At 44.0% G+C, this 18604-nt stretch overlaps 1 protein-coding gene across 2 annotated transcripts in view; it reads right to left on the reverse strand.

Moving 5' to 3' along the window:
• Positions 1–18604, reverse strand: part of TRIM37 (tripartite motif containing 37) — a 291747-nt gene that overhangs the window by 128889 nt on the left and 144254 nt on the right. The window contains exons 15-16 of one of the 2 annotated variants that reach the window (XM_073615167.1): positions 13011–13208; positions 1825–1961 (exon numbers count right to left, since the gene is read on the reverse strand). In XM_073615167.1, coding sequence (XP_073471268.1) covers positions 1825–1961; positions 13011–13208 — 335 coding nt within the window. Of the gene's footprint in view, positions 1–1824; positions 1965–13010; positions 13209–18604 lie in introns of both variants that reach the window. The other variant, XM_073615166.1, reaches the window with a different exon arrangement.

An 18604-nucleotide genomic window follows, 5' to 3' on the forward strand; every position in this document is an offset into this window, starting at 1 on the left:
GTGAATCAGATGCGTTCCAATAGAAGATACTGGGCTTGTAATTCGCACCGCAATGCCCAGAAAACGCACACGTTTTTTGTGCAATGCGCAGTGCGAATGCAACACACATATGTGAACCAGATGCATTCATATGAATGTAATTTAAAATGTCCTGCGAATTGGATGCGGTGTAAGCCGCATCCAATTCGCATAGGTGTGAACGGGGGCTAAAAGTTCTCCCACGTTGGACGTTACTTGTGTATCTGCTGCCTTTCCCTGTCTACACTCTTTAGAAAGTGCAGAACGTGTAATAAATGTTTCTCTCTCTTCCAGCAGTGGGTGTGGAGTCTGGGCTTACACTGTGCGAGAGCTGATTGGAGGAAAGCACTCCCCACCCCCTCCACATAGGCAGATAAGTACTCTGCTTATCTTCCTCTAAGCACCCTCCCAAAAACAAATTTTCAGCTGCTATCTTGTGTGTCGGAGAACTTGTGAGAAGTTATCATGCTAATAACAGAGGAACGGAGTAGCAGAAAGACACGGCACTTAAAGTTTGGAGAGAGATAAGTAAACACTACAGATAGATGTGCTTAGGTAAAATTTCATGAGTGGGGTTTACAACCACTTTAAGCAAATGCTCAGAATAGATATTACAAAGAAAGAGTGAGGATGATTTACCAAAGGAAAACAGACTGTTCACAAACTGAATATGGTGAAACTGTGCTAAATGCGCTCATCCAATGACATTTTCTTTGCCAATAATTGGAAATACAGTTTTACCTTATTTACTAAGCTAAACATACACTTTTCAAAAATACATGATTAGTCTATTTATTGAAGTAAACGTGCTCTGGCTATGCACATTAAGGTATTTGCTGTTACTGCTTCAGAATATGTAATATAAGCCATAACAAGCCACAATTCACCTCGTAGCTATAGGCATTGTGAAGAAATTCACCTTCACATTTCATAACAGAGGCACTGAAATCACAGTTCTTTGAAGGACAGGTCTTCAAAGGATCCAAACTTCTTTTTGTTCGCAGAGTCGTACTTATGTGTGCTGCACTTACATGAGTTTATGCATGTTTGCACTGCGAACAAATGCAGCTTGCTGTACCTTTTGTCACTGCAAATAGTGGGAATGCATACCACTGCATCTGGCATGAATGGGCTATGAAACCCGACATTCAGGCTCATCCACACAGGCACAAAGTCAAACAGAGCGTGAAGAGACTTCTTTTATGTTTCCAGAGGAGCGACAGCATGGAGCTGTGTGCAAGGTGGCTCTTTTACCAGAGGGGTGTCAGCATGGAGCTGCATGCAGGCAGCTTGTGTTGGTGAATAGAGATTCAGAGGCTATAGATACTCACTCGCACATACGAGTTTGACTGGTGTACAGGGATGGGTGCATCTCCCCAGATGCAAACTGTCACCATACCTGTCAAATTTCCCGAAGAGTCTGTACAGCAGAAGAGTCTCCATTAACTAGCACAGGCTGCCAGCATGCAGCTCCACACCGCTTTGGAAGTATAAACAAATGGCTCTTCATACTATATGGGCCACTGCAAATGTGTGAATGAGCCCTTAGTGTATCTGTTGTGATTTGGGGGATACATTACTTAACACAAATTGCTAGAAAGTATGGTCTTATTCTAAAGCTCTGTTAATACTTGTTTAAGATATGTAAAAACTTCAATCTCAATAGTACGGGCACAAATGTACTTTAACTAAATCAACCCCAGTAATACTACCCTCCAAAATTTCGCTGCTACCTATCGGAATTCATCACTTTATCTATCACAGAGGTATAAACTCAAGTCTCCATAATCTAGGTTCTCTACTTACATAGTCTCTTCATCAATATCATTTTCTTCTGTATTGCTGGTGGCTGTGGAGCTGGCAGAGGAACAGCTGCCCTCCAAATGGTTCACTTCATCATCCCCAGCCAAGTCAACATCTAGGTCTCCATCAGAGAGATCCTGCTGCTAACACAAAACATGTAGTGTATACATTTTGCTGTTCTATATACCATGACAACAGCAAAGTCACAGAAAGCTAACACAATGAAAGAAAATTTGGCATTAAAGTGATTGTAAAGTATTTAATAAACATGTCATACTTATCTGCTTCCTGCAATGGTTTTGCACAGACCAGCTCCGATCCTCCTCTTCTGGGGTCCCACTCTAGCACTCCTGGTTTTGTCACCCTTCTGTGTGCCCCATAGCAAGCCTCTTGACAGAGGAGCACTTGTGCAGGCTCGATTCTGAGCCGGGTTCTGCGTGTCTATTAAAACAACACAACCTGGCCCCACCCCCCCCATTTCTTCCTCGCAGGCTGTGATGGACAGCAGCGGGAGTCAATGGCTCCTGCTTCTGCCTTCATAGGCACAGCAGTAGACCAAGATCAGGCTCAGGTAAATATTTAGAAAGGGCTAGTTGGAGCTGAACACAGAAGGTTTTTTACCTTAATGCAGAGAATGCATTAGGGTAACAGACCTTATGCCTTTACCACGACTTTAAAGAATACTACTACCAGGCATCAGCATGTTATACATAGCTACATTGGTCCAGCTTGGACCAATGTAAATATATACAGTGCTGTATAAAAAAAAAAAAAAAAAAAAAAAAAAAAAAAAGTATTTGCCCCTTCCGGATTTTTTATTTTTTGCATATTGCTATTGCTCACACTTAAATGATTCAGATCATCAAACTAATTTTAATAATACACAAAGACAATCCAAGTAAACCCAAGATGCAGTTTTTATATTATTATTTCATTCAATCATGAATGAACTGTGATTAAACACTTTTTTAGAAAGCTGAGTTAAATTTCACTTGCCACACCCATGCCTGATTACTGCCAGACCTGTTAAATCAAGAACTCACATAAATAGAAGCTGTCTGGCAAAGCGAAGCACGCCAACACATCACAAAAAGCCACACATCATGCCACAATCTAAAAAAACTACAAGAATAAATTAGAAACAAAGTAATGGAATGCATCAGTCTAGGAAGGATTTCAAATCCATTTCTAAGGCTTTCGAACACCAGTGAACAATGCAGAGAGCCATTACCCACCAATGGAGGTAAACTTGGAACAGTGGTTAACCTTCACAGGAGTGGCCGGCCTACAAAAATTACTCCTAGAGCATGACGACGACTCATCCAGGAGGTCATAAAAGAACCCAGATCATCTAAAGGACTGCAGGCCTCACTTGCCTCAGGTAAGATCAGTGTTCATGATTCAACAATAAAAAAAGAGACTGGGCAAAAATGGCATCCATGGGAGAGTTCCAAGGCCAAAGCCACTGCTGACCAAAAAGAACACAAAGGCTCATCTCACATTTACCCAAAAAACATCTTGATTATCCCCAAGACTTTTAGGGAAATATTCTGTGGACTGATGAGACAAAAATATAACTTTTTGGAAGGCGTGCGTCATGTTACATCTGGCAATAAAACTAATACAGCATTTCATGACAAGAACATCATACCAACAGTCAGACATGGTGGTGGTAGCGTGATGGTCTGGTGAAAGACTCATTGCCAGTTATCGCAAATTCTTGATTTCAGTTGTTGCTGCCAAGGGTGGCACAACCAGTTATTAGGTTTAGAGGGAAATTACTTTCTTACATAAAGCAAGGCAGGCTTGGACAGCTTTTTTACCTTAATAAATGAAACCATTTAAAAACTGCATTTTGTATTTGCTTGTGTTATCTTTGTGTAAAAACATTTATTTGATGATCTAAATCATTTAAGTGTGACAAATATGTAAAAAAAAAAAAAAAAAAAAAAAAATCAAAAAGGGGGCAAATACTTTTCTTTATCATACATCACGGGACACAGAGCACCATAATAATGACTATTTGGGTTATATGCTACCTTTAAGTGATTAGACACTGGCAACCAATAGTAAGACGGTTCCTCCCATATAACCCCTCCTACACAGGAAGTACCTCAGTTTTTTCGCCAGTGTCTTGAAGGTGATGGTCATGGCTGTTGAAACTCTTCAAAATTCTTCAATGATGTCCCAGTGAGGACGTTATAATCGGATCCATTCGGATGGCATAAGAAAGCTAAAGTGGATGGTACCCGGGCTCGGTTCAAGAGCGAGGTTTTGCCTGTAACGTGTCCTAAATGGCGCTGGACCCTTGTTAAGTTGGTATTCCTGGTCAAATTTGCCCAAGGTAAACCAAAAGGGTGCCTTACAGGTCCAAGGGTGTGGACCCCAAAGAATGGGCGACCCGGTCCTTGAAGGTCCTCAGAGGTGCTACCCGCTGTGATGGGGGAAGATTGGGCCTGGTAAAACAGGCCCTGCGGCTTGGGACGGTGAGTACTCCCTTTGGGAATTTTTATATATTTCCCTCTAAAAAAAAAAAAAAAACCTTAGTAACTTGTGTCTTGGATTACAGACTGGTCGGTATGGCGTGTATTTATGGGGGGGCGTGCGCTCCTGTGTTGGTTGCGGATGCACCGTGTGAGCGGCGTGCGTCAGGACACGGTGGAGGTGCCGTGCATGCCGCTGATCACGTGGGCGCGCGCACGTGCTCAGTGCACTTTCAGGTTAGGCTTGGGATAGAGCTCCTGACGTGCGCGGGGACAGCACAGAGCGATACTTGGGCACGTGAGTCTGGAGGTTTTTGGACACAATTGCGACAGGTTGAACGCTGGTTACAGCTTGTGGAGAGTATTTTTTCCTTGTATGTGAGCAATGTCTTCCAGAAAACGAGGTACAGGGAGCAGGGCAAGCACAGGGGTAAGAGTACCTTGCTTAAAAACAGGAGACCAACCCCATGCTGATGCAGCCTCAGTCTCCCCTGAAAGACCTGCGGCATCTGGCCTGGCTGAGCCATTGCATTTGTCAGGCATAGTGGCCACTACCAATATTCCTGCCTCGGCTTATGTTACAAAGGATGATTTGGCATCTGCCTTAGCGGGCCTTGAAGGCAAAATAGCTGGCATGATTGCCTCTGTTAACACAGGGAGGGAAGAAGCGTAATAGATCTCCCTCCCCTGAGTCAAGTGGAGAATCACTAGCGCACCCGGACTCTTATAGCCAGATGGGTCCAAGTGATCTGGAACCAGAGTGGGCAGAGGATTTGGAGGAGGTGGCCATAAAAGACTGGGAGGAAGGAGAGGCCGAAGAATCCTCAGCTGAGGACTCCGGTTCAGAGGAGCCAATTTCAGCCTCCCATTCCCAAAAATTGATTATCCAATCTCTGACAGATGGTACGAGTTGGGTTTAACTTACCCCCGGTTCAGGAGTCTGGACTCTCCTGTTCTACTTTGGGATCCTTGCGACCTCAGCAAGGTTCCCAAGCGCGACCTCAGCAAGGTTCCCAAGCGTTTCCTTTGCATCCATTATTGGAGCAGGTGGTTTACGCAGACTGGGATCAACCTGACAGGATATACTTACCTCCAAAAAGGTTTTATACCTTATATCCTATGCAGGAAAAGTTTAGGAAGAAATGGCATACACCTTTGGTGGACGCCGCCATTTCTTCAGTTAATAAGAGTTTAACCTGTCCAGTGGATAATGCCCAGGTATTTAAGGATCCGGCCAATAAAAAGCTAGAGTCCTTATTAAAAGCCTCTTTTGCGGTGGCTGGTGCAGCAGTAAGCCAGCATTTGCAGCTATTGGGATTTGCCAATCCCTAAAAGACCGCTTTAAAAGGTTGATAAAAAAACCTACCTTGCCAGGAGGAACCTACCAAGGAATTGTTGGAGCTTCCTCATGCTTTATGCTTTGCAGTGGACGCATTGAAAGAATCCAGCAGATGTCACGTTTTGCGTTGCTGTCAATACATATGCGCAGGGTCTTGTGGCTAAAGAACTGGTCTGCTGAGACGCCATGCAAAAGGCTACTCGCAGCTTTTCCATTCCATGGAGAACGCTTGTTTGGCGAGGATCTGGATAAAATATATCCAAAAGATCTCAGGAGGAAAGAGTGCCCTACTCCTTACTAAAAGGAGAAGTAAGCAACCCTCTTTTAAAATTCCCAATGCTCCAGGGCCTAGTGCTTCTTCCCCCAATCGGTATAGACGGCCTCAGCCGTCTGGGTTTAAAAAACCTCAGGGCCAGAGGAAGCCCTGGACCCAAAAGCCAGCCAAGTCCAACTCAACCTTGTGAAGGGGCACCCCCGCTCTCACGGGTGGGGGGGGCAGGCTTCGGCTGTTTTTGGATGCCTGGGAAGAACTGGTCCAAGACAGATGGGTCATTTCCACTGTGACACAGGGTTACAGAATAGAGTTCCGGGAAATTCCTCCAAACCGTTTTCTGTACTCAAGGGTTCCGTCGGATCCAGAGAAAAAGAAATGCCTGTTTCTAGCTTTGCAGCATCTGCAGAAGCAGGGGGTAATTGTCAAGGTTCTGCACGAAGAAAGAGTCAAAGGATTTTACTCAAACCTTTTCACCGTGCCGAAACCAAATGGGGAAGTAAGGCCCATTTTGGACCTCAAGGCTCTCAACCTCTTTGTAAACGTCCGGTCCTTCCGTATGGAGTCGGCTCGTTCAATAATAAAATCTCTGAGAAAAGGAGATTATTTAGCGTCCATAGATATCAAGGACGCGTACCTTCATGTACCGATCTTCGGTCCACATCAAAGGTTTCTGTGTTTCGCAGTAGAGGGCCGTCATTTTCAATTCGTGGCACTGCCATTCAGTCTAGCCACGGCCCCCAGGGTTTTCACAAAGATTCTGGCCCCGGTGTTGGCATCCCTAAGGTCCCAGAAAATCTCCGTAGTAGGATATCTGGATGATCTTCTCCTGAGGGATTGCTCTTGCCCCAAAACGTGTCAAGAACAGTGCGGGTTTTACAACGCCTAGGTTGGATTATAAATGTGGACACGTCAGTCCTTTGTCCGACTCAAGCCTTGGTATACCTGGGTCTGGTCTTGGACACCGCCCAAGAAAGGTGTTTCTACCCCCCTTAAAAGTCATTTCCATAGTGGAACTCGTCCAGAGGGTGAAAAAAGAACCAAGACCTTTTATTCGGCTGTGCATGAGGATGCTGGGAAAGATGGTGTCATCCTTCAACGCAATTCCATATGCACAGTTCCACTCCAGGGTGTTCCAGAACAGTATTCTGGAAGCCTGGAAAAGGTCTGCTCGAACCTTAGATCATCCTATGGTTCTATCTCCACAGGTACAATGGAACCTCTCTTGGTGGTTAAGAACCAGCAATTTGAGAAAAGGAAAATCTTTTCCACCAGCGGCCTGGAGAGTGGTAACTACAGACGCCAGTCATCTCGGCTGGGGAGCAGTCCTGGAGGAGGCGTCTGTCCAGGGAGTATGGTCCCAGGCAGAAAGGACCTTGCCCATCAATCTATTGGAGATTCGGGCAGCTCGTCTGGCTCTACACTTCTGGACATCCAGGTCGCGGGGTCTTCCTGTCCGAGTCCAGTCTGACAACTCCACGGTAGTGGCATATATCAACCACGAGGGAGGTACCAGAAGCCGGGCAGCCCAAAGAGAAGTAAATCACATATTGACTTGGGCAGAAAAGCATGTGCCGTTTCTTTCGGCAGTGTTTATGCCAGGGGTGGACAATTGGCAGGCAGACTTCCTAAGTCGCCAAAAATTGTTGCCAGGGGAATGGTCCCTGCATCCCGAAGTTTTCCTACAGATCTGCCAACACTGGGGGACCCCAGATGTGGATCTGCTGGCATCCAGATTCAATATCAAACTGGGCAGGTTTGTATCCAGAACCAAGGATCCACTTGCTGTTGGGACAGATGCATTAGTAGTTCCTTGGGATTAGTATTCTCTGATATATGTGATCCTGGTAGCCCCAGCGTGGCCCCGGAGATCCTGGTACTCAGAGGTTGTGAAGTTGGCAGTGGGGGACCCATTGGCCCTTCCATGCCGCCCAGACCTGTTGTCTCAAGGACCCATATTCCATCCTTCTTTACGTTTGCTGAATTTGATGGCATGGCTATTGAGACCAGAGTATTAAAGGACCGTGGTATTACGGGTTCAGTCTTGTCTACTCTGATAAATGCTAGAAAGTCCGTTTCTAGAACTTTTTACTATAGAGTCTGGAAGTCATATATTTCCTGGTGTGAGGCAAGGAAGTGGAACCCTCGTAAGTATACGATTGGGAAAGTTCTTGCTTTTCTTCAAGCGGGAGTAGACTTGAAGCCGGCTTTGGGGACAATTAAAGGCCTTATCTTTTTTTTCCAAAGACCAATTGCATCCCATTCTCTGGTACGAACTTTTGTCAAAAGGAGTAACGAACCTGAGGCCGCCGGTTAAACCGCCTTTATGCCCCTGGGACCTAAATTTGGTGCTATCAGCCTTACAGAATCAACCGTTTTAACCTATTAGGCATATTCCTTTTGTCCTATTGCCAGGAAATTGTTTTTTTTGGTGGCTATAACATCGGCTAGAAGGGTGTCAGAATTGGCCGCCCTTTCTTGCAAAGAACCTTTTTTGATTCTTCATCAGGACAGAGTGGTCATGCGCCCTTGTCCGGATTTTTTACCAAAGGTGGTTTCCGGTTTTCCTTTGAATCAGGATATCATCTTACCTTCCTTTTTTCCAAACCCTAAAACTAGGGAGGAAAGGTCGCTTCACTCGCTTGATGTGGTGAGGGCAATAAAAGTTTACTTAAAGATGTCAGCTCCTTTTCGGAAGACTGACTGCCTTTTTGTCCTGCCAGGGGGTCCTAGGAAAGGACAGCCGGCAACAAGTTCAACTATATCCAGGATTCGCCAGACTATTATCCAGGCGTATGGATTAAGGCACAAAGTTCCACCTTGGGATTTAAAAGCACACTCTACTAGAGGGGTTAGTGGATCATGGGCAGTACGCCAACAAGTGTCTATGGCTCAGCTTTTCAAAGCGGCCGCTTGGTCTTCAGTTCATACATTCACCAGGTTTTACCAGGTGGATGTTAGATCTCAAAAAGAGACTGTTTTTGGCTACAGCGTGTTGCAGGCAGCTTTATAGTCTCAGGCCCTGTTGGGGCTTAGGGATATTGTGTCCCCCCCCCTCCCTCCCTCAGGTGCATTGCTTTAGGACATCCCAAATAGTCATTATTATGGTGCTCTCTGTCCTGTGATGTACGATAAAGAAAAATGGATTTTTAATACAGCTTACCTGTAAAATCCTTTTCTTGGAGTACATCACGGGACACAGAGGTCCCTCCCCTCTTTTCTGGGATTGTCATTACTTGCTACAAAACTGAGGTACTTCCTGTGTAGCAGGGGTTATATGGGAGGAACCGTCTTACTATTGGTTGCCAGTGTCCAATCACCTAAAGGTAGCGTATAACCCAAATAGTCATTATTATGGTGCTCTGTGTCCCGTGATGTACTCCAAGAAAAGGATTTTACAGGTAAGCTGTATTAAAAATCCATTTTTTCACAGCAATGTATATGACATACCTGGCCAATGCTGCCTACTGGAGATCACTGAAATTAGACAAGGCTACTTTAGTGATCTCCACTTGCTTCCGGGTCCCACTTGCAGCTGCCCTCCTACATTGTGAAAGCAAGAGGTCAGTAGCTCAGTACAGGCACCATTGAGAGAATGTTTTGCATTTTCTGAATAAATGCAAAGTCTTCTCTGATTGGACAAGGTAGAAAGTGTGACCTCACTGCCCCTCCTCTTCACCTCATCCAGAGAATGCTTTGCATTCATACACAATATGCAAAGCATTCTCTGAATGGTGCCAGTGTTTAGAGGCTGACCTCCTGTGTTCACAATGCAGAAGAACAACGGCTTGGCATGGGACCTGGAAGCAAGTGAAGATCACTGTAGTAGCAGTGCCTACTTCAGTGATTTTCAGCAGCATTGCACGGGTATGTTATATACATACCAACAAAAAAGATAATGCAGCGCCTCCAAATATAGGATATTACAAACTTAAAGCAAGTGCTATCAACAGTAGTACCAGTGTTACCTGAAGACGTGCATTCACATGAAATATGTTGGGGCAGGAGCTACACGCTGATGTCTCACCGCCACTTCCATGCTTGGAACCGGTGGCTCCATTTGTAAGTGCACAGTTTGTTTTTTGTCATGATAATCATTTTACTGCCATTTGGATGAAGCCTTACTTTTTTATTGCATTATATTATATACATAGTTACATGTTGAACAGAACTATGTATAATATGCCGATGCCTGGAATTGTTCTTTAAATAATCCTGTTTCAAGAGAAAACAGCAAGAACCAGTAGATTAGCTAGAAAAAGTTCTTTTAAAGGTACTATTTGAAATAATTTAAGCTTGGAACAAAGCTGAACTCAGATGGTGTCAAAATGGTAAACAATTTCTGGTTTAAGGCAAAGCGTTTCTTTCTATGAGGTCTTAGCACTAAACTGATTTGATTTGCCTGTGACTACATGCAGTACAATATATTCAATATTTATATCAAACTGAATGGCAAATTATCAAAAGCTGTACCATTAGGTGGGGGGGGGGGGGGGGGTGGTGTAACTAGAATCCACAGACCAGAAAGACTTCATAAAATCCTATAAAATCCTGCTCTCTGCATGCACTTTGCACTACATATTGCAAAATCCAATATGCAAGAGGGTGTCCTACCCAAAAAGAGTGGGTCACGGGGAGGCCAATCCTTGTTTGTCTCTGGACTTTAGTTCTACTAAGGTGAGGTTTACGCCACTTTACAGACATGCAAACATATTAATGAAAAAGATTAAGTCCAATTAGACCTAGTCTGCGAATATCCTAGAAAGTGTATAAATAAAAAAAATAAGTAAAATAGAGAAAAGATAAAAGAACAACTCTAAATGACATCTGATAGAATATGGTAATGATAGGATGGCACATACATATGTCAGTTTTATGTAAATCAAAAAAAAAAATGTATGTTACAGAAGTTACATACAGTTATATACCCTACCTTATGCACTTCCGAAGTTGGACATAAGGTCACCAAGTCTACACCTGTGTGCCTGTGGGCATCTACTGCGTTTAGTTTCTCCTAAACCACCTCTATGGAGTTTCCCACAGCTAAAGGCAAGGAGGAGTAACAAGGGGTAACAATCAGCAAACAATGGGAAACACTGCAAAAGGAGAACCCAGCATCACACAACCTTTACAGCAAACACATCTTAGCGTTAATGTGCCCTGTGGCTCCATTCATTCCTATGGATAAGCCATACTCTGCTGGATCACTGGAAACTGGTGTATAGCTTATGGGAATGAATGGGGCCCCAGCGCACATACATACTAAAAATACAACCCAGTGGGGATTATTTCAGAGGAATGGCTGTGTGGCATTGGGCAGGGCCTTCACAGTGAAGATTGCTTGATTAGGGTGGAAGGTAAGTATTTGAGCTGGTGGACTAGACTTCAGGGGGTTCGTTAAGTGAAAATGTACCATACAGTCATGGCCGAAATTGTTGGCACCCAAGAAATTTTTACAGAATATCAAGTATTTCTCACAGAAAAGTATTGCAGTAACACATGTTTTTCTATACACATTTATTCCCTTTGTGTGTATTGGAACAAAACAAAAAAAGGGAGGAAAAAAAGGAAATAGGACATGTCACACAAAATTCCAAAAATGGGGTGGTCAAAATTCTTGGCACCCTTTCAAAATTGTGAATAAGATTGTTTCAAGCATGTGATGCTCCTTTAAACTCACCTGGGGCAATTAACAGGTGTGGGCAATAAAAAAAAAAATCACACTCGAAAGCAGATAAAAAGGAGAGAAGTTCACTTAGTCTTTGCATTGTGTGTCTGTGTGTGCCACACTAAGCATGGACAACAGAAAGAGGAGAAGAGAACTGTCTGAGGACTTGAGAACCAAAAATGTGGAAAAATATCAACAATCTCAAGGTTACAAGTCCATCTCCAGAGATATAGATTTGCCTTTGTCCACAGTGCGCAACATTATCAAGAAGTTTGCAACCCATGGCACTGTAGCTAATCTCTCTGGGCGTGGATGGAAGAGAAAAATTGATGAAAGGTTGCAAGGCAGGATAGTCCGTATGGTGTATAAGCAGCCCCAAACAAGTTCCAAATAAATTCAAGCTGTCCTGCAGGCTAAGGGAGTATCAGTGTCAGTGCAAACTATCTGTCGACATTTAAAAGAAATGAAACGCTATGGCAGGAGACCCAGGAGGACCCCACTGCTGACACAGAGACATAAAAAAGCAAGACTACAGCTTGCCAAAATGTACTTGAGTAAGCCAAAATCTTTTTGGGAAAACGTCTTGTGGACAGATGAGACCAAGATAGAGCTTTTTGGTAAAGCACATCATTCTATTGTTTACCGAAAACGGAATAAGGCCCACAAAGAAAAGAACACAGTACCTGCAGTGAAATATGGTGGAGGTTCAATGATGTTTTGCTGCCTCTGGCACTGGGTGCCTTGAATGTGTGCAAGGCATCATGAAATCTGAGGATTCCCAAATGATTTTGGGTCGCACTGTAGAGCCCAGTGTCAGAAAGTTGGGTTTGCGTCCAAGATCTTGGGTCTTCCAGTAGGACAATGACCCCAAACACCCAGAAATGGATGGCAACAAAGCACTGGAGAGTTCTAAAGTGGTCAGCAATTACTCCAGATCTAAATCCCATTGAACTTCCAATAAGAGAGACCTGGTGCAGTTTGCAAACGAAGAGTGGTAAAAAATTCCGGGTGAGAGGTGTAAGAAGCTTATTGATGGTTATAGTGACTGATTTCAGTTATTTTTTCCAAAGGGTGTGCAACCAAATATTAAGTTAAGGTGCCAAGAATTTTGACCAGCCCATTTTTGGAATTTTGTGTGATATGTCCAAATTGCTTTTTTTCCTCCCTTTTTTGTTTTGTTCCAATACACACATAGGGAATAAACCGGTGTATAACAAAACATGTGTTACTGCAATACTTTTCTGTGAGAAATACTTGATTTTCTGGAAAAATTTCTGGGGTGCCAACAATTTTGGCCATGACTGTATATTGTACCAGACAATTAAAGCTAAAATGAGCTTTTACACTTAAAATTTAAATGAAAACAAAAAGGGAAGTAGATTCAAGAAAGAAGAGAAAGCAAGTAAAACTGAACAGGAGGAAGCTCACATTAAAAACGTCATGAAGAATTTTGTCCTCATCCTCTTCGGCTTCTCTAGGCGTAGGTAATGAAGGAATGTTCTCAATGTTCACATCTGTCTTTGTGGTCCTGGCTTCTGGGCTTTCATCATTTTGGGGGCTGAGATGAGTATCTGGAGGGGATAAACCTCTGGATTTCTGGTTTCTTGAGAGCTCTATTGCAAGTCTCTGAAACCCAACAGCAGATGACCACACAATTAGGGGACACCAATATAAAAGAAAAACTCAAAGGTAGTGGCATGACAGAAGAACAAACTGAATATAAAAAACAAAACAAAACTAAAATACATATTATCAAGGTGATGCTCATTCAGAGCAAACAAACTAGCATGCAATAACTGAAATACACGAATAAATATGGAATCCCATTTCATCCACTGAGGGATTCAGTGACCAAGTTTTAAGATTATGTTTAATAGCTGGATTAGATGCTATGTGTCAGAAAAAGTAGTAATCGGTGTTTTGTTCTCTTGTTTGGAGCCGTGTGATTTTCTTTAGAGTACATTAAAGATAATCTATGGTCTTTTTACAGGGTTTGGAATTAAAAAGGGAATACGATTAGTTTAATGTAAAGAAGTTTATTTCCATTGGCTTAAAAAAAAAAACGAATATCTTTATATATAGCAGGGGTAGGCAACCTGGGGTCCTCCAGCTATTGCAGAACTACAAGTCACATCATGCCTCTGGAAGTAATTGTAACTGCCAGCCTTGCAATACCTCATTGGAAATGTAGTTCCACAACAGCTGTTGGGCCCCCAGCTTGCCTACCCCTGATATATAGCATACAGAAGCAGCCCACTGGAGGCACCTGAGATCAAAGAAGGGATTAGGAACAGTTTGCACACAGACCTACAGAAAGTAATCATGCCCCAGTTCTGAACCAAATGTAGTTAAGTCCCCTACAAGCAGAAATCTGCCAATCAAAAATTCACCAAAACGGGCAGAATAAATTAGTAGGAAAAAGCCATCCATCTTCACACACAGAGATGCCTCTAGAGCCTGACAGACCTACAGGACCTGCCCAACTGTGATCCAGAATATGGTTCTAAGAAGCATTTGATTTGCCCTGATCCAAAGTATCTAGCAAAATGGAGGGAGGGGCATGAAGCATAGCCACACTAAGAATATCACCTGATTAAAGTGGTAGTAAACGCTGTTCTACCACTTGTACCGCCTATAATAAGGCTAACCTGTAGGTACTGTGAATATCTCCTAAACTTGCACAGCTTAGGAGATATTCAGAGTGCATGCAGCTGGTGATGTCAATGGCGCATGTGCTCTAAAGGTCCGGCATACAGTGTCAAACCTTCAGAGCCTCCAAGTTGTAAACAGCGGATCCCGCGCACATTCATGGGAGTGATGTTATCACGCCCCCAGCCACTCACGTAGCCAGAGGCCGCGAACCCAGAAGGAAGACCAGCGGAATATGGAAACCCTCTCAGCGGTGACAGTGTGGCACTGGAGGGCTTTGTTTTGAGGCAAGTCTTCCATAATGTGCTATGCATACTAGCACATTATGACATTGCCTTGCAGGGGATTTATTTTAATTTTTTTCCTCAATTGCGGTTTACTACCGCTTTAAGGAGAGAGCCAAAGAAGGTATATGGAGGAATTGTGGATTAGCCACTAAAGGCAGACATATCTCCATTAATAAGGTCCCACAAAACAGGGAGTACTTGCAACAAGATCCTAGAGTGTTCTGCTTAATGACAATCCAGTGGAGTACAGAGGTCTCCAATGATGATTTCTTCCTTTCATGCAGGAGATGAAGTACACCCGGAAACTCCCCGCTGGGAGAAGACAGTGATCGCTAGCAGCCGCTTGCGATAATCGCGAGAGAATCCAGCAGGCTGGTTGTACCAACGTTGATTGATCAACTTGGTACATTCAGGCCGCCCATTAATGGTTCGAATCTAGGCTGGTTCCGCAGGATTCAAGCAGTGTATGTGGCTGGCCTTATATCCAGGGTGTAAAACACCTTGGCAAGTGTATTTCCACGGGGCATGGGGAAACAACCAATCCAGTCACCCTAAAAGACTGATGGGTCCCACCAGAGACTTCTTAGTTTATAGAGACCAACGGGATCTTTTACCCCGGAGTCCAGGTCCCTGGGAATAGGAAGAAATAGGGAGGAATCCTTTCTTATCGTACATCATGGGACACAGAGCCATAGTAGTTACTATATGGGTTATAGGCCACCTTCAGGTGATGGACACTGGTACGCCCCAAGATAAAAAGTGCATTCCCTATATAACCCCTCCCACTACTATGAGTATCTCAGTTTTTTCGCCAGTGTCTAAGGTGTTGGTCACGAGTGAAGATGTGCTGTGCTGTGCTGAGCTCCAATGGAGCAATCCTAGCTGGGGTTAGCTATGCAGCCGGATCCATTCAAGGTGTCTTTTAGGCCGAATTGAATGGTACCCGGGCCTCGTGTCCAAAGAAACAACGTCTTTGCTTGTAAACACCCTCTTTTTAGAGATCTGGACCCCGGGATCCAGTACTTTTGGTTCTAAGGCCATAAAAGTTTTACTGGCGGTGGTGCTATTACAGGTCCAGGATTGTGGGTTTCCCCGAGGATCCCCGGCTCCTGAAGGTTTGTTAACGGAACCCACCGTAAAGGGTGAAGAGTGGGTCTGTTGGTTTTACCACAGAAAACCCTGCGGTGAGAAAGGTAGGTGGAGTTTTCTAAGAAATTTTTGAATTTCCTTATGAAATGTCTCCTTTGCTTAGTAAATGTTGTCATGCCTAGGTGTCACCACTGAGGGCTGTATGGAGCACATATCTACCTCATGCTTCCTCAAGGGGCTTCTTTCCTCTCCAGCTAGCAGCAGACCTCCGGTAAATCTGGGGGGGTCTTTTCTCTTCTCCAGACACCCCCCACCTGTGCTGTATTCTCCCCCTTTTCACGATGAAGAGCGGTGGGAGAAAGATCGAAAATTTAAAAAAAAAATATTCAGCAGACCACTACTCGGCGGCTTCCAGGCTCCCTCCTCGCCATGTTTTTTTTTCCCCTCACATGTTGGTCCTGTAGGATCAGAGGCTCACGCTCCATGGGAAAACTTTTTTTCTTTTTTTAAAGAGAGAGGAAGGGCACCGAGGGCGACGGAGAGGAAGCTTAGCGCAGCGTTGGCGTCCTCCAACTTCCATCGCAGGTATGTTTTTTTTAAAAGCACCATTATTACTGCTTAAGCTAGTGGAGGGACGCAAGAGCATAGAGGGGCATGAAAGAGGTTGGTGACACAAGCCATTCTTTTTGACACATTTACTATTGCTTCAGGAGGAGCATTAATAGCAGCGGCAGTGGCTGACTATTGCTCGCTGACTATTGCTCAAGCAGTGGATGCGATTTCTTCTGGAGTTCCTCTGCTTTGTGCATCGGGCTATGTTCAGAAAGAAGGGGGGGTTGAAACACTCTCTAAAAAGGAGCTAAAAGGGTCTCCCTCAAGCTCTGGAAAACCTACTCTACAAATGGCATCCGCCCCTGAGAAGGGGGGGCTGGTCAGAGTAAGCATTGGGGCCATGAAATATTTGTAACTCTTTTCAACGCGGATTCTCAACCTAGGAGGAATCTTCTTTGAAACCATGAAGAAAATACTTGGGTCTGATCATAGGTACATCCAGAAAAGGGTATTCGTACACCAGGCTAAGAGCAGCGCCATAAAAGGAACTGATTTAGGTAGTCAAAGCAAGATGATTTTCTCCAATTCAACTTTGCGTGAGGTTGTCGGGAAAGATGGTGGCTTCCTTCGAGGGCGTTCCTTATGCTCAGTCTCATTCTAGACTGCTGCAAAACAGTATCTTATTGGCTTGAAACAAAGTTCAAGCTCTACATTCCCAATAAGTCTGACTCCAAAGCTTACGGCCACATCACCCGGATAGCGCTCAATCTCATCTGATCTTTGAGGCTAAGCAGATTCGGGCCTGGTTAGTACCCAGATGAAAGACCACCTGGAAATACCAGCTGCTGGAGGCTGGGTGCGCCAAAGCCTCAGTTTATGGTTAACATCCAAAAAGTCTGCAAAGGGGAAAAGCCTTCCTTCAGTTACCTGGGAAATAGTAACAACATATGCCAACCTTTTTTTGTTTAGATTGGAGGACAGTCCTGAAAGAGGCAGCTGTCCAAGAGAAGTGGCCTAGATCAGAAATGGCCTTTCCCATTAACATTTTAGAAATTCGGGCAGAACACTTGGTCCTGAGGGCCTGAATGTTCAGTTTAAGGTATTATCCTGCTAGGATTCAATCCATGTATGACACAGCAATGGCCTATAACATGGGTCTTCAAACTACGGCCCTCCAGTTGTTCAGGAACTACAATTCCCATCATGCCTAGTCATGTCTGTGAATGTCAGTGTTTTACAATGCCTCATGGGATGTGTAGTTCCGTAACAGCTGGAGGGCCGTAGTTTGAGGATCCCTGGCCTATAATAATCACCAAGGGGGCACAAGAAGTTCTGCGGCCCAGAGAAAGGTGAATCTTATCCTATCTTGGACAGAAAACTTTGCCTATTAGCAGTCTTAATTCTAGGAATAGAAAATTGACAGGCGGACTATTTGAGCCGCCAGCAGTTGTTCCTGGAGAATGGTTCCTTCACCCCGATATCTTCCTGTCAATATGTCAAGGATGGGGGATGCCAGACATAGATCTGTTTGCGTCCAAGATCAACAAAAAAAGATCGACAACTTTGTGTCAAGAACAAAGGATCCGCTAGCTTGCTATTCCCGTGGAATCAGTTCTCACCGATGTGTGCTTACACTCCTATTCTGCCTGCATCTGTGACTTCTTCACAGGATCAAGCAGGAAGGGAAGTCGTTGATTCTTGTGACCCCCAGTGGGGCCCAGGAAATCTTGGTATGCAGAGATTGTAGAGATGGCAGTAGGGAAACCCCATGGACCCTACCTTCACGGCCAGACCTTCTCTCGCAAGGTCCGGAGTTCCATCCTACTTTACAAAAACGCTAAATTTAACGGTTTGGCTATTGAGGCCCACACTCTGAAGAAGCGTGGGCTGTCAGGTTCGGTAGTTTTCTACCTTGGTTGATGCAGAGCCGGCCTCCATGGTTATATAATATGAAGTCTGGGTAACATATGTGTCCTGGTGTGAAACCAGGAGCTGCACCCCAGGAAATAAGGCAAGGTAGAGTCCTTGATTTTTCTGCAGATAGGGTGAGAAAGCTGGCCTTGAGTGCATTCTTTTTTTTTTTTTTAATTGGAAAAAGCGATCTTTATTTGTATAAAAGTCATTTTACAAAATAGTTACTTATGTGAAATAATAAACAGTACATTTTAACAGTCATTTTGTGTGAGATTCTTTGTACATACATGTTAAGGTACAAGTTTATGATGGTGTATACATTCAGTATATAAAAGACTTCATGTCATTCTAATACCAATATATTTCTGATTAAGACCTCCATAGGATAGGCACCTTCTACTTTTATCTAAGTAGGTCTGTCTGCAAGGCATTGGGGTATTTTAAGCACATGTTTCTCCATCCTCCAACCATCTATCCCACACCTTTGAGTAATTATGTGCGCATTTTCTATGGGCATAGATTAACTTTTTA

This window comes from Aquarana catesbeiana, linkage group LG02 (assembly GCF_042186555.1).
Source record: "Aquarana catesbeiana isolate 2022-GZ linkage group LG02, ASM4218655v1, whole genome shotgun sequence".
NCBI classification, from domain to species: Eukaryota; Metazoa; Chordata; class Amphibia; order Anura; family Ranidae; genus Aquarana; species Aquarana catesbeiana.